The 12,334-nt window shown below is 34.5% G+C and overlaps 2 protein-coding genes across 2 annotated transcripts; one reads left to right on the forward strand and one right to left on the reverse strand.

Moving 5' to 3' along the window:
• Positions 1-4,945: 4,945 nt before the first annotated feature.
• On the forward strand, positions 4,946-6,228 carry LOC138899292 (uncharacterized). The gene is made up of 2 exons (XM_070185446.1): positions 4,946-5,096; positions 5,852-6,228. The coding sequence occupies exons 1-2, from the start codon at positions 4,946-4,948 to the stop codon at positions 6,226-6,228; spliced, it is 528 nt and encodes a 175-aa protein (XP_070041547.1).
• Positions 6,229-8,241: 2,013 nt separating this feature from the next.
• LOC104115594 (uncharacterized protein At5g65660) lies at positions 8,242-12,083 on the reverse strand. The gene is made up of 2 exons (XM_009626264.4): positions 10,862-12,083; positions 8,242-8,458 (listed from the first exon to the last, which is right to left on the reverse strand). The coding sequence occupies exons 1-2, from the start codon at positions 11,141-11,143 to the stop codon at positions 8,294-8,296; spliced, it is 447 nt and encodes a 148-aa protein (XP_009624559.1). The 5' UTR covers positions 11,144-12,083; the 3' UTR covers positions 8,242-8,293.
• Between the last annotated feature and the right edge of the window lie 251 nt (positions 12,084-12,334).

Genomic DNA, 12,334 nt, shown 5'->3' on the forward strand with positions numbered 1-12,334 from the left:
TCGGAGTTTGACTTTTGTGCAAACGACTCCGGAATAGAGTTTTGATGGCTCCAATAGCTTCGTATGGTGATTTTGGACTTGGGAGTATGTCCGGATATTTATTTGGAAGTCCGCAGTTGATTTTGGCTTGAAATGGCAAAAGTTGTAAATAGAAAGTTCATAAGCTTGACCGGGAGTTTACTTTGATATCGGGTTCGGATTATGGTTCCGGGAAATTGAATAGCTTCGTTATGTCATCTGGGACTTGTGTGCAAAGTTAGAGATCAATCGGACTTGATTTGATAGGTTTCGGCATCGAATGTAGAAGTTAAAAATTTGTTAGTTTTCATTAGACTTGAATTGGGGTGCGATTCATGGTTTTAGCATTTTTTTGATGTGATTTGAGGGCTCGACTAAGTTTGTATGATGTTTTAGGACTCATTGGTGTAATTGGCTGAGGCCCGGGGGGCCTCTGGTAAGTTTCGGATGGTTAACGGATCAAAATCGGACTTAGAACAAAGCTGGAAGCTTTCTGCCATCTGATGCAATCGCACCTTCAGAACTTGACTCGCAGGTGCAAGCTCGCAGAAGCGAGCCTAGGAGCGCAAAAGTAGAAAAGGGAGAGCGGGCAGTGGCCGCAGGTGCGAGGGAAAAACTTCTGCACCTGCGTGATCGCAGATGCGGACAAGGAATCGCAGGTGCGCTGGAGACCGCAGAAGCGGAAGCATAATTGCAGAAGCGGGAGGTAGTGGAGCCTTGGCTAACCGCAGAATTGGTAGATTCTCTGCAAAAATGGTTAAATGTTCCGCAGAAGCGAGAACACTGGGCAGGCTACAAAAATAGAAGGGTCCAACATTTTTGTCATTTTGGAATTCTAACACACGGTTTGGGAAGATTTGTCAGAGGAATTTCACGGGAGAACTTGAGGTAAGTCACTTATGATCATTGTTAGTCAATAATATTGAATTATCATTAAGTATTCTGACTAGATTACGTGTATTTGAGGTATAATTCGAGAAATTGGGCCTAGGGATTTGAAAATAAGATTTGAGATTTGGAAGTCGAGTTGATGTCGGAATTTGGTAAATTTAGTATGGTTGGACTCATAATTGGATGGGTTGTCGGATTTTGTGAGTTTCATCGGGTTCCGAGGCGCGAACCCGGGTTGGGATTTTGGGTCAATTTCGGATTTTTTGATTAAGATTCGACCTTTATCAATTGGAATTGTTTCCTTGGGTTTTATTTAATGTATTTGAGTTTCTTTTGGCTAGATTCGAGCCATTCGAAGGTCGGTACGCGCGGGATGACATTTTGGAGCATTGTTTGGCTTGCTCGGTATTGGAATTGGCTTGTTCGAGGTAAGTAATACTTTTAAACTTAGTATTAAGGGTATGAAATTCTGAATTTCGTGTTATGTGTTTGTTGTTAAGGTGACGCACTAGGTGACGGGCGTGTGGGCATGCACCGGGTTAATTGTAACTCTATTATTTCTGTGATGCTGTGTAGTTACCTGAACTTAGCTGCAATCATGAAATCTCTACGTACTAGAGTTATTGAGTTGTGATCCATGTTAGAAACCATGTCTAGGCTACATGCTTATTCTATTGGGACCCACTGAGGTCATGACTGTTGTTGAGTTATTTGCTTACATTAAAATTTCATATCCAGTCATGTTCATTCATTTCATATCATATCTCAGTCTCTGTTGCTATATATTGACACATCATATCATCATTTTGGGGCTAGTTTTATGACATCGTGGGCCCAAGAGACTAGAGAGATTGATGATTGAGTGAGGCCAAGGGCCTCATTGTGAGGTTATTGATACTATAGCACGTGAGTTGTCCGTGCAGCACGTGAGTTATACGTGCGGATCCAGATATTGATACGATAGCATGTGAGTTATCCGTGCAGTACGCGAGTTGTCTATGCGGATCCAGATATTTATATTATAGCACGTGATTTGTCCATGCAGCACGTGAGTTGTCCGTGCGGATTATAGCGCGCTGAAGGACCCCCTCCGGAGTCTGCACATACCCCCAGTGAGCGCAGGTACCTATTGAGTGCAAGTGTCGAGTGATTGGGAGTACTAAGTGGATTGATACTCTGCGAATATGCATATGATTGTTCATTATGTTGTACTACATTGACATGCACGCTTGACATACAAGCATAGAGACGTATTTTTCCTTATGTTGTACTGTATCACGTCATTCATTACATCTCATACACATTGACATGTAGGCATAGAGATGTACTTTTTCTCATGCCATTTAATAATGAAACGTTTACCTGTTGAAATATTTTGGAAGGAAAATCACGATTTTACAAACTTAATCATATTTTTGGTATTTTCGGTAAAAGATTTGGATTTCATTGTTATACTTGAAAGGCATATCTATTTTCTAGAACTGTGAACGAGCTGAATATTTTATTTCTAAGTTATTTCTTGTACCACTTTTATTATATTATTATGAGCTGTTGTTGGCTATTGGTGTTGGACTTTGACCTGTGTTCCAGCCCGCCACTACTTTTAATCTAAGGTTAGGTTTGTTACTTATTGAGTACATAGGGTCGATTGTACTCATACTACACTTTTGCACCTTGCGTGCAGATTTCTAATGTTGATGTTGCGGCATACGGTGAGAGCTGGATCTGAAGATGTACCTGTGTTCCAATCATTGCTGCCTCTTGTTCATGGTAGCTTTAGAATTTTAATCTGTTCATGTATATTTCAAACAGATGATGAATTTTTATTTCACACCAGTTTTATAAATTCTAATCTTAGAAGCTCATGATTTGTACTGCTAGTCCTTGTGGAGTGTGTTAGAATTAGTTAAATATTAACTGAATTGGATTATTTTTATTTGGCTTGCCTAGCGGGTGAGGTTAGGTGATATCATAGCTAGTTGGATTTTTGGTCGTGACATAATACTTGTTGGTTGAGTCACCACTAATTCAGTAGGTGTTAGGCTTACCTAATCGCTAAAACTAGGTGCCATCACGATATCTTACGGAGAAAAATTTGGATCGTGACACAAACAAGGGATTATGTTTTCTACTTCTAAATTAACATTAACAATTATAAACTAATGAGAAAAAACTAAAAACGAGTGATTGTTTTTGTTGTTTTTACCAAATGGTTAAAATGCCTAGGGATGTGACCTTCACCTAGGTGTTCGCCTAATGTGATAAGTACGTTAACACTTGTTTTATTGATCAGGATGTATTATAGCTCTCAACTCTAAGTTATCTACTCAATACCTCTCGGTCATAGAGTGATTTTGCCCTATTTGGCTTTCTCAAGCCCAAATAGGTATCAAGCTAAATAGTTGATATGAGCTAAAGTCGGATTTTCCTTATCTCTAGTTCAAACCCTTTAATAGGGCTAATCAAATCCTTAATTAGCCCAATTTCTTGTTAGTCAAGTTTTACTAGACTAAGTCCATCTTTCTCAAGTAAAGACCAAGTCAAAAAGGCATGAATATATGTTTGCGACCATTAATTCTAAAATTAAAGCATAAACAAGGCTAAATAATCAACACACAATCATAAACAAGCATTAAATTAAATACCTATAAGGTTTACACACTAGGGTTGGGTCACAACCCTAGTAAAAGTCTAGCTGCTCATAATAGAAATGAAGAAAATAAAGAAGAAATATTAATTTATCCCATAATATAAAATTAAAATGATAAACTATGATGTTTAAAATCCTAAAATGATCACATATTTCCTAAAATGGAAAATTACAACGGCTACAACTGCTAAAACTTCAAAACTTGACCTAAATATTTGATTCTCGTCTATTTATAGTGACCCAAAATTCGCTGATAAAAATGCCCCTCGGGAGTTTCTACGACCGCACAATTTAATGTGCGGTCCACATATTGCCTCAGTTTGTAGGGAACTCACTACAACAAAAATGGCTTTTAGCGGCCATTATATTTCCCTTTAGCGGCAATAGAAATTGTCGCAAATACCTTTACCGGTAATTAATTATTTATCGTTGTATCCCGCGTCGCTAAAGGTTTTAGCGGCAATTTTATCAAATGTTGGTAAAGACACTAATTATTGCCGCTATAAGTTATTACTTTTACCGACATTTATTTACTGGCAATTACAATAGCCACTAACATTGTCTTTGAAATATGCTAGCTCATATATCGACGGCCATTGTTATTGCCGGCAAAGACCCATTTATTGCCAGTAAAAAAAATAAAAAAATAAATAAAAGGATATTCTTAGCGTAAATTACAATAGCAACTAAAACTACTCTTGATTTGCCTTTATACGTGCATTTAAAAATCTTTTTTAATGCTGGTACTAATTAGAGGAAGATTTTTCCGATAATACTAATGCAAGGAAAATGTTATACCTATTTTTCATTCATCTTGATTCAAATATTATCAATAAATAATACTTGACCTTAAAAATTTAATTAAAATGTACACAAGTTTGTAAAAATAAAACATATTAATACCCAATTTAAAAAAAAACATAATGTATTTTATTAAATCCATTACAAAGAAAGACTTCTACTCCATAGTGTATGACCTGAAACAATTTAAAAAATGAATGTTAACATTATGACTTACGAAATTCCTTTACCAACAATCAGAAATAATGTATACCGAGCGAAGAACTACAAGTTGTCCGCTACACCAACCCTTTAAAAGCTAAAATACCACCCTAAGTAGCAATTAAATAAACTTTGAGAAAACAGATTGATCTAGATTGGGCTTTGTTTTTTCTCCCCAACATCATATCAAACAATGTCAAATGCAATATAAATAACTCGAAAGAAAATGAAGAAATAAAATCACTACTTTTATGTAAAAAGAAAGAATAAAACAAAAGTGAAGATTGATTTTAACCTCAAGAATTTGAAGAAAACTGAAAAAATCCTGCAATTGAATAACCAATGCTTTTGGTTTTAATGATTAGCCTCAAAATATAAGGTAACATGTCATCAAATTTGGTTATGGACGGAAAAGCTTTGCTAAGGAAATTAGGGTTTTGCCTAAAGGTGTCTTTTGAGATGCATAGAAATTACAAAGAAGAGAATAAGTACGAACACTACATGAAGACAATTGTCATAGTAATAAAAATGGAAGGTGATATGTCATTGAGGAATTCTAAGAGAAGGCACCGAAACACGAAGGACCGGCGATGATGGAAGGAATGAAGCAATTCTTAGAGCTTAGAACGAAGGGATTTGAAAATTTAGGGAATTTGAGGGAAAGACTTCTTTCAAATTTTTAGTTTTAGTGGTCATTACCTCTATTTGCCACTAACGAATAATTATTGCTGACCAAAATCTAATTGTCGTTAATACTTGAACTCGGAGAACAAGATTAGCGGACTAGATTCTGCAGCGGTCCGCACTTCAGGCAAGGCTTTAGTCTTGGTCATTTGCACACTTTGTGAACTTTTTGAATTCTTGTCAATGTGGACCATGATCTGCGGCCGCACAAATCGTGTGCGGTACGAACTTCTACTTCAAGTACTGCTGGGCTTCTCCATCAGTTTTGCGACCGCAGATGAAATTCTGCGGTCCGCACTTGCTTTTGCGGACCGCACTTTTCGTGTGTTGTGCCCCTTCTTGCCTTGTGAGTCGGAACACTCCTTTTTTAGTCGGATTTATACATAAGAGCCTAAATTTTCAATATTCCTGCAATTTGTACACTTTTATTAGTTTTGGGAACATAAATCAATACTTTCGGTCTAAAACGTGAACGATTTTGCTATAGTTACAAATGTGTTGCTATAGTTACTTCATAAGAAACTTTCTTTGCTATAGTTACTAATGTGTTGAATGTAATTGGAGTTTCTTTTAAGCGCAGAGATCAACTTTGAAAATGTCAAACAGAATTGTTTGAGCAATTGCTAGAGAGTGGTGAAGTTCAAAGTGGGAAAGGATTAAATCAAGAGCGAGGGCTTCAAAGGCCAGGTGACATTCGTTGGGGATCACATTGTAAAACATTGGATAACTTTGTTATTTTATTTTCTTCTATTGTTCATGTGCTTGGGGTGATTGAATGTGAAGGTGATGTTAATGATAGGCTGCAAGCAGAAGCACTTTTGGGTAAAATTAAAGCATTTGAATTTATTTTCTTGTTTCACTTAATGTTGAAAGTTTTGATAATGTCAAACGAGTTGAGCAAAACTTTCCAGACGAAAGAGCAAGATATTATCAATGCGATGGTATTTCTTCACAAAGGAAAGGTTGCAAGGAATGAGAGATGAAGGATGGGAATCATTGATGGATGAAGTATCTTTATTTTGTACAAAACATGAAATTTCGGTGCCCAAGATGGAAGAATTCTATATTCCTGAAAAGTCGAATCGCAGGTCTTCTAGTGTTACTTATTTACATCACTTACGTGTTGACCTTTTTTATGTTGTGATTGATTTGCAACTTCTGGAGCTTAATAGTCGTTTTGATATTGTGAGTAGTAACTTGCTTCTTGGTATGGCTAGCTTGAATCCGGCTAACGCATTTGCTAATTTTGATAAGGAAAGAATAATGACATTGGTCAAGTATTATCCCGATTAGTTTGGTGAATTGAAGCTTCGAGATCTTAGTCGACAACTTGACACTTTCATATGGCACATGCAACATAGTGACCCTAGGTTCTCTGATTTGGAATGAATTGGTGATTTGGCAAAAGCATTGGTTGAGGCAAATCTTATGGAGACTTATTCACTTTTTTATTTGCTTGTGAAGTAGACTTTAATTTTACCTGTCGCAATTGCAACGGTACAAAGAGCATTCTCATCCATGAAGTACATCAAAGATGAATTGCGTAGTAGTATTAGTGATGCATTTTTAAATTATTATTTAGTTTGTTACTTTGAGAAGGAAGTATTTGTAAATATAAGCAATGATGTTATTATTGACAGTTTTCAAAATATGAAAGCGCGTCGAATTCAACTATGAGTGGACAGTGTATTTTTGTTATATTAGTATCAAGTTAATGGTATTCGATAATATTGATGTTTTTATTTTGATTATAAATTATCATAGTCATTTCAAAGAGTTGTCCCTGAACTTTATCGTTGGTAATTGGCATACTAAAGACAATAGTGCTCCCGTTATGCTTAAATCCTGGGTCCGCTTTTGAGCGAAGGTCAAGAATTCGGGTTAGAAAGTTTGTAATATCTATGAAAAATTGATAATCACCTGAAGAGACTTGCATGTATTTTTATCAACTTAGGTCATCTCCAACCCTTGCCTCCATTTTCTCCACCAAAATGGAGTAAATTTAATCCAACCATTACTCTATTTTTTACTCCAAAAAAGAATATTTTATTTTATATTCTTTTCTCTCTTCAATATTATATTATTATCTTTTATTTAAATTTTATTTTCTTATTTCTATTAAAGATTCTATCTTTTTTCTTTTTTACATATTTATCAAATATAATTTATATTCATTTCTTATATGACTATTTAATATAAAATTATTTTATACTATAAATTTTTAAATAATATAATTTGTAAGCAAATATTATAGATTATATATATATTAACGAATAATTCAAATAAAAGTGAAATCTTTGAGATACAAGATAATTAAATACATATTAAGTTATGGTAAAATTCAGATTAAATACTACATAAATATTCAACTTCCATCTCTAGTATGCTCCCATAAAGAGATAAATTAAAAGAGTTAAATAATAAAAATAATAATAAAGTAATATAGAACAGCAATGAAGAGATGACACTATTGATCCCCATTTTGCAACCAAAAATGGGCGGCGTTGAAGACCAAACGTTGAGATGCCCTTAGAGTACGTGTAATTTAAGAAGAGTGAATTTTCACGCCTCAGAATCTTATGTCTAGATTTAATTTATCAGGCTATTTTTCCAACTTCTAAACTCACGCAAGACTATGCCCAAATGCAAATTAAAGTCCTAAATTCAACCTTTGAACATACCAATGACAGCGATGGCATCAATTTGGAAAATCTGGAAGATAATGGCAACAAAGTTAAGAAAAAGCGAAAACTTCTCGTGCTATTTCCATCCCAAAGATTTGGATTGAATTTTTTTTAAAATAATAAAAAATATAAGCACAGCTTAAAGAACAACTTACTCTATTAATAACGTAATATTCATTTATAGTAGTCAGGCGAACCGTTCTGAAGATAGAGGCCACGAGCTGAGCTAAGAATTCAATGTCTAAATGGTATGTACATAATTTAAGGAGCCAAGAGGAGGGACAAAAAAGCCACACGAAGAACTCCTAATAATTTTGTGATTCATCAATTTGGCATTTGAGTTGGAGTTCAGATTGAGCTAGGACTATGCATTTGAGTCGGAGTTCAAGAAACCGGGCAAGGAATTCTGTTGATGGGGAGGCCATGGATCGCGTTCGGGAGGACAGGGTACAGGAGCAGGATTAGCTATAAAAGTAGGGATGTCTTCCCCTGGCATCAACACTGATACTTCTCGGGCATTTGTTGATACCTGAGAGCAAAATCATAACATGTTATAGCTAGTTAAATAAATTTTGCACGTTGCATCAACTCAAGTGCAAATTTATATTTATATATATATATATATATAGTGCAATTAGCAACCTGTAAAGTAACTAGTTTTGTATTCCATTGTCATATGTTTTAGTACATATCTAACTATCTAAAATATTTCTCCTTTTATATAGTGTTTAAAAGGTGGAAGTCCAGGGCAAAGACTTAATATTATGAGTATGGGCAGCAACTATCAATGTTTACCAGCACATGAACATTACTTCCCTATCCAACAAAAGGTGAAGTAATTGTATAATATCTATATCATTGAGCAGGATTTTAAAAAATAAAGCATGCCCCCTTCAAAATAATTGTCATAAGGAACTAATTAGAAACATCTCTTTAGAATTGGTAATGTCATATGACTGAAGACATTTTCCTTTTCCCCCTCTTTTTGGATAAATCATATAGCTCAAGACACTAAAGAAGTTACAAAAACGTCTCAGTTCTAAATAAGTTGGGATCGGTTATATAAAATCTCACTAACCATGTTTTCTTCGTATAATTTCAGCAAACATTATACAAAATAAAAATTAAAACAAAACTATCAGATACTCTATAAATTTTTACTAAAATGGATTTAAAAGCCTCCGAAAAACATAGGACCTAAACAATGGTACAACAACAACAAACCCAGTGCAATTTCACATGTGGGGTATGAAGAGGGTAATGTGTACGTAGATATTACCCTTACGTTGTGAAGGTAGAAAGGTTGTTTTCGAAAGACCTTCAACTCAAGGAACAGTGAAAATAAACTAACAAACAGTGGCAACAACAAAACAATAGGAGCAAATGACACAACATGTAATAATAAATAACCAGGAAAGGACCTAAACAATGGTAACGAGTAATTTTGTTCACCAATCTTTAGGCAAATGTAAAGATATCGCCTAATATTTTTGTCTCTATTGCAATTTGAACCTTCTTTATCCCACGGTCTTTTTGGTGTGTTATTTGTATTGGTGGAAAATAGCAGGTAACTAGTGAAATAGTCTAGATGCATGTAAGTTGATCTGGACACCAACATTAAGAAAATACTACTTATGCCACAATACGGAAGCTAGTCGTGTATAATACATGTAATTTGAGCTGGAAAGGAGTTATAATACTATAAGGGGCCGTTTGATAGGATGTATTAGAGAGAATAATACATGTATTAACTTTGGTATTATTAATCCCTCGTTTGGTAGTGATTTTCCTTTGTATAACCAATATTTATATTAGTTATACACTTTATTCAGTACTATTCTTATACATAGCAAACCATGACATTAGCAATAACGTGGTTTTTAATACATGGATAAGCATGTATAAAGACAGAACTCCTCTTTCAAAACCTTTAATACACGAAATCAAACTGTCGATAAGAAATAATCCGCGCATAACAAATCCCAACATCTCCCAGCATTACTAATAAACATTATTAAATATTATTCTTATACACTCTACCAAACGATCCCTAAACAATAAACACAAAGTTTCTACAAGGCTGGCATTCCATCTCATTAAGATAAGTGGTGATGGACCTTAATGGAATTATGGAAGTCATGTACATATATGGGGGCTATGCTCCAATACACCAAAATCAACAGGTACTGCATAAAGTACTAGATCATATTAATTTTGGCCGAAATAATAGAAGTGTTCTTTTGTGTACACAATCTTGATTCTCGAGGGAAGTCATATGCAACTTAATACATAATCTGTATATGTTTTTTATATATTTGGTTAGCGGTTATAATGATTTTCGATCGACCAGCCAAATGTGTTTAAAGCCCATCAAACACAAGGACACAAAGAACCGGCCTCATAAACATTGTTAAGAAAGCAAAACTTGGGGCCAAGTGTACGGATAGTCATTGTAGCCCGAACCGGCCTCAGAGATGCTAGTAAGATATTAGTCGGTACTTATTTTATCCTAAAATTTTAAACTAATAGCATGTTTGGCCAAGCTTCTCCAATAAGCTGGAGCAATTTTGCATAAGCATAAAAAAGTAGCTTCTCTGAAAAAGCTAACTTTTTGAAAAATAATTTTGAGAAAAATACACAAAAACTTGACCAAATACTAATTGCTGCACAGAACTATTTTTTAAATTAATTAGCCAAACACAAATTGTTTCTCACTACTTTTGATAAAAGTACTTTTGAAAAAAAAATTCTTTGGGCTGTAAAAGTCTTTAACTTAAAAGACAACTCTGGATATTTTTGCCCCAAAAAAATGAAATCAAGGACACTCACTAATTCCTAAATAGGAGATGCAATTAGAACAATTACCAGCAGCTACAATGCAATTAGAACAAAACATTTTACTGTAAGTAAAATTCCAGCAAAAAACACTTACTTTTTGTGTTGGATAACCAAGTTTTCCATTGAAACCAATTTGGGACTCAATGTCACCAAGATTCCGGCTACCGGACGGCGACAAAGCCGGCGAGTTGGGTCTGAGAAACCTCTCAAAAATAGCCATGACAAGAAACATAGAGATGAGAATGGCAGTGGCAACAAATCCAAAGGAAACAGCATTAACAGAGTTATCAAAATGAGTCCAATGATCATCTTTTGTTATGTACATTGGTGATCCACTTGGTGTAGGTGGCCAACCCCACCCCTCTTCTTCTCCCATAATTTTACCAAAAAATCAAGAACTAAACAATGTCAAAAACCAACCAAAATCATGTCTTTTTTCACTCTTCTATAGTTCTATTTTCAAGAAAGCTACAAATTTCAAGAACTTGGGAATATAGTTATGTTAGTTATATGACATTTTCAAGATATTGAAACCAAGAACTAAAATGGTCAAAAACCAACCAAAATCATGGCTTTTTTACTCTTCTTTTTTAAGAAACTTACAAAATATGAGAACTTGGGAAGACAGTAATGTTAGTTTTATGACCTTTTCAAGATTTTGACCACCACTATAATTACCAAAACAAGAACTAAAAACTGTCAAAAACCCATCAAAATCATGTGTAAATTTACTCTTCTTTTTTTAAGAAACTTACAAAATATGAGAACTTGGGAAGACAGTTTTGGTAATTATATGAGCTTTTAAAGATTTTGACACCATCATAATTACAAAAACATTAACTGAAAATGCTTAAAAACCAATCAAAATCATGTGTTTTTTGCTCTTCTTTTTTTCAAGAAACTTACAAAATACGAGAACTTGGTAAGACAACTATGGTAGAGTAAAAACCAAGCACTAAAAGAGTAAAAACCCAACCTACAAAAATTCAAGAACTTGGGATATGAGAACTTGTAAGCTTATCAAGAATTTGACACCATTATAGTTACCAAACCAAGAAACAAAATCATGTCTTTTTTACTATTCTTTTTTCAAGAAACTAACAAAATATGAGAACTTGGGAAGATAGTTATGGTAGTTTTTTATGAGCTTTTCAAGAATTTGACACCATTATAAAAGGAACAAAGTATTACTGACACTAGACTCAAGACATTAAGGGTAAGGAGAAAAAACATGAGGGGCTGTTTTGTTTCACTTTATAGACAGAGGTGACATGAATTTTATTGAAAAAGAAAGATAACTTTGGGATTTGGATACAGAGAAATTTGAGCTGAATTTAGCTGCCTATGAAGACTCTGCAGTGCACTGCAGCAGCAAGTCTCAAGATTGTCCTTTTCCTTTGCTCTTTTAATATATAGTAAGTAGAACAAGTTGGAAATATCACCTGTGTAGACTGTTTAAAATGGACATCTCTCGCTATCTACTGCTTTACATATAAAAGAATAATTTGTGGTTTTTTATATTTTATTTTATTTAACCATTCAATATCCATGGACAAAATCTCATCGC

Source organism: Nicotiana tomentosiformis, chromosome 9 (genome assembly GCF_000390325.3).
Source record: "Nicotiana tomentosiformis chromosome 9, ASM39032v3, whole genome shotgun sequence".
Classification (NCBI taxonomy): domain Eukaryota; kingdom Viridiplantae; phylum Streptophyta; class Magnoliopsida; order Solanales; family Solanaceae; genus Nicotiana; species Nicotiana tomentosiformis.

Bases quoted from the DNA above. Each gene is read 5' to 3' on its own strand.
- LOC104115594 (XM_009626264.4), bottom strand. From the start codon at position 11,143: ATGGGAGAAGAAGAGGGGTGGGGTTGGCCACCTACACCAAGTGGATCA. The intron at 8,459-10,861 runs GTAAGTGTTTTT...TTTTGCTCTCAG, and splicing joins TTGGTTATCCAACACAAAAA to GTATCAACAAATGCCCGAGA.
- LOC138899292 (XM_070185446.1), top strand. From the start codon at position 4,946: ATGTCATCAAATTTGGTTATGGACGGAAAAGCTTTGCTAAGGAAATTA. The intron at 5,097-5,851 runs GTGATATGTCAT...AATGTCAAACAG, and splicing joins CATAGTAATAAAAATGGAAG to AATTGTTTGAGCAATTGCTA.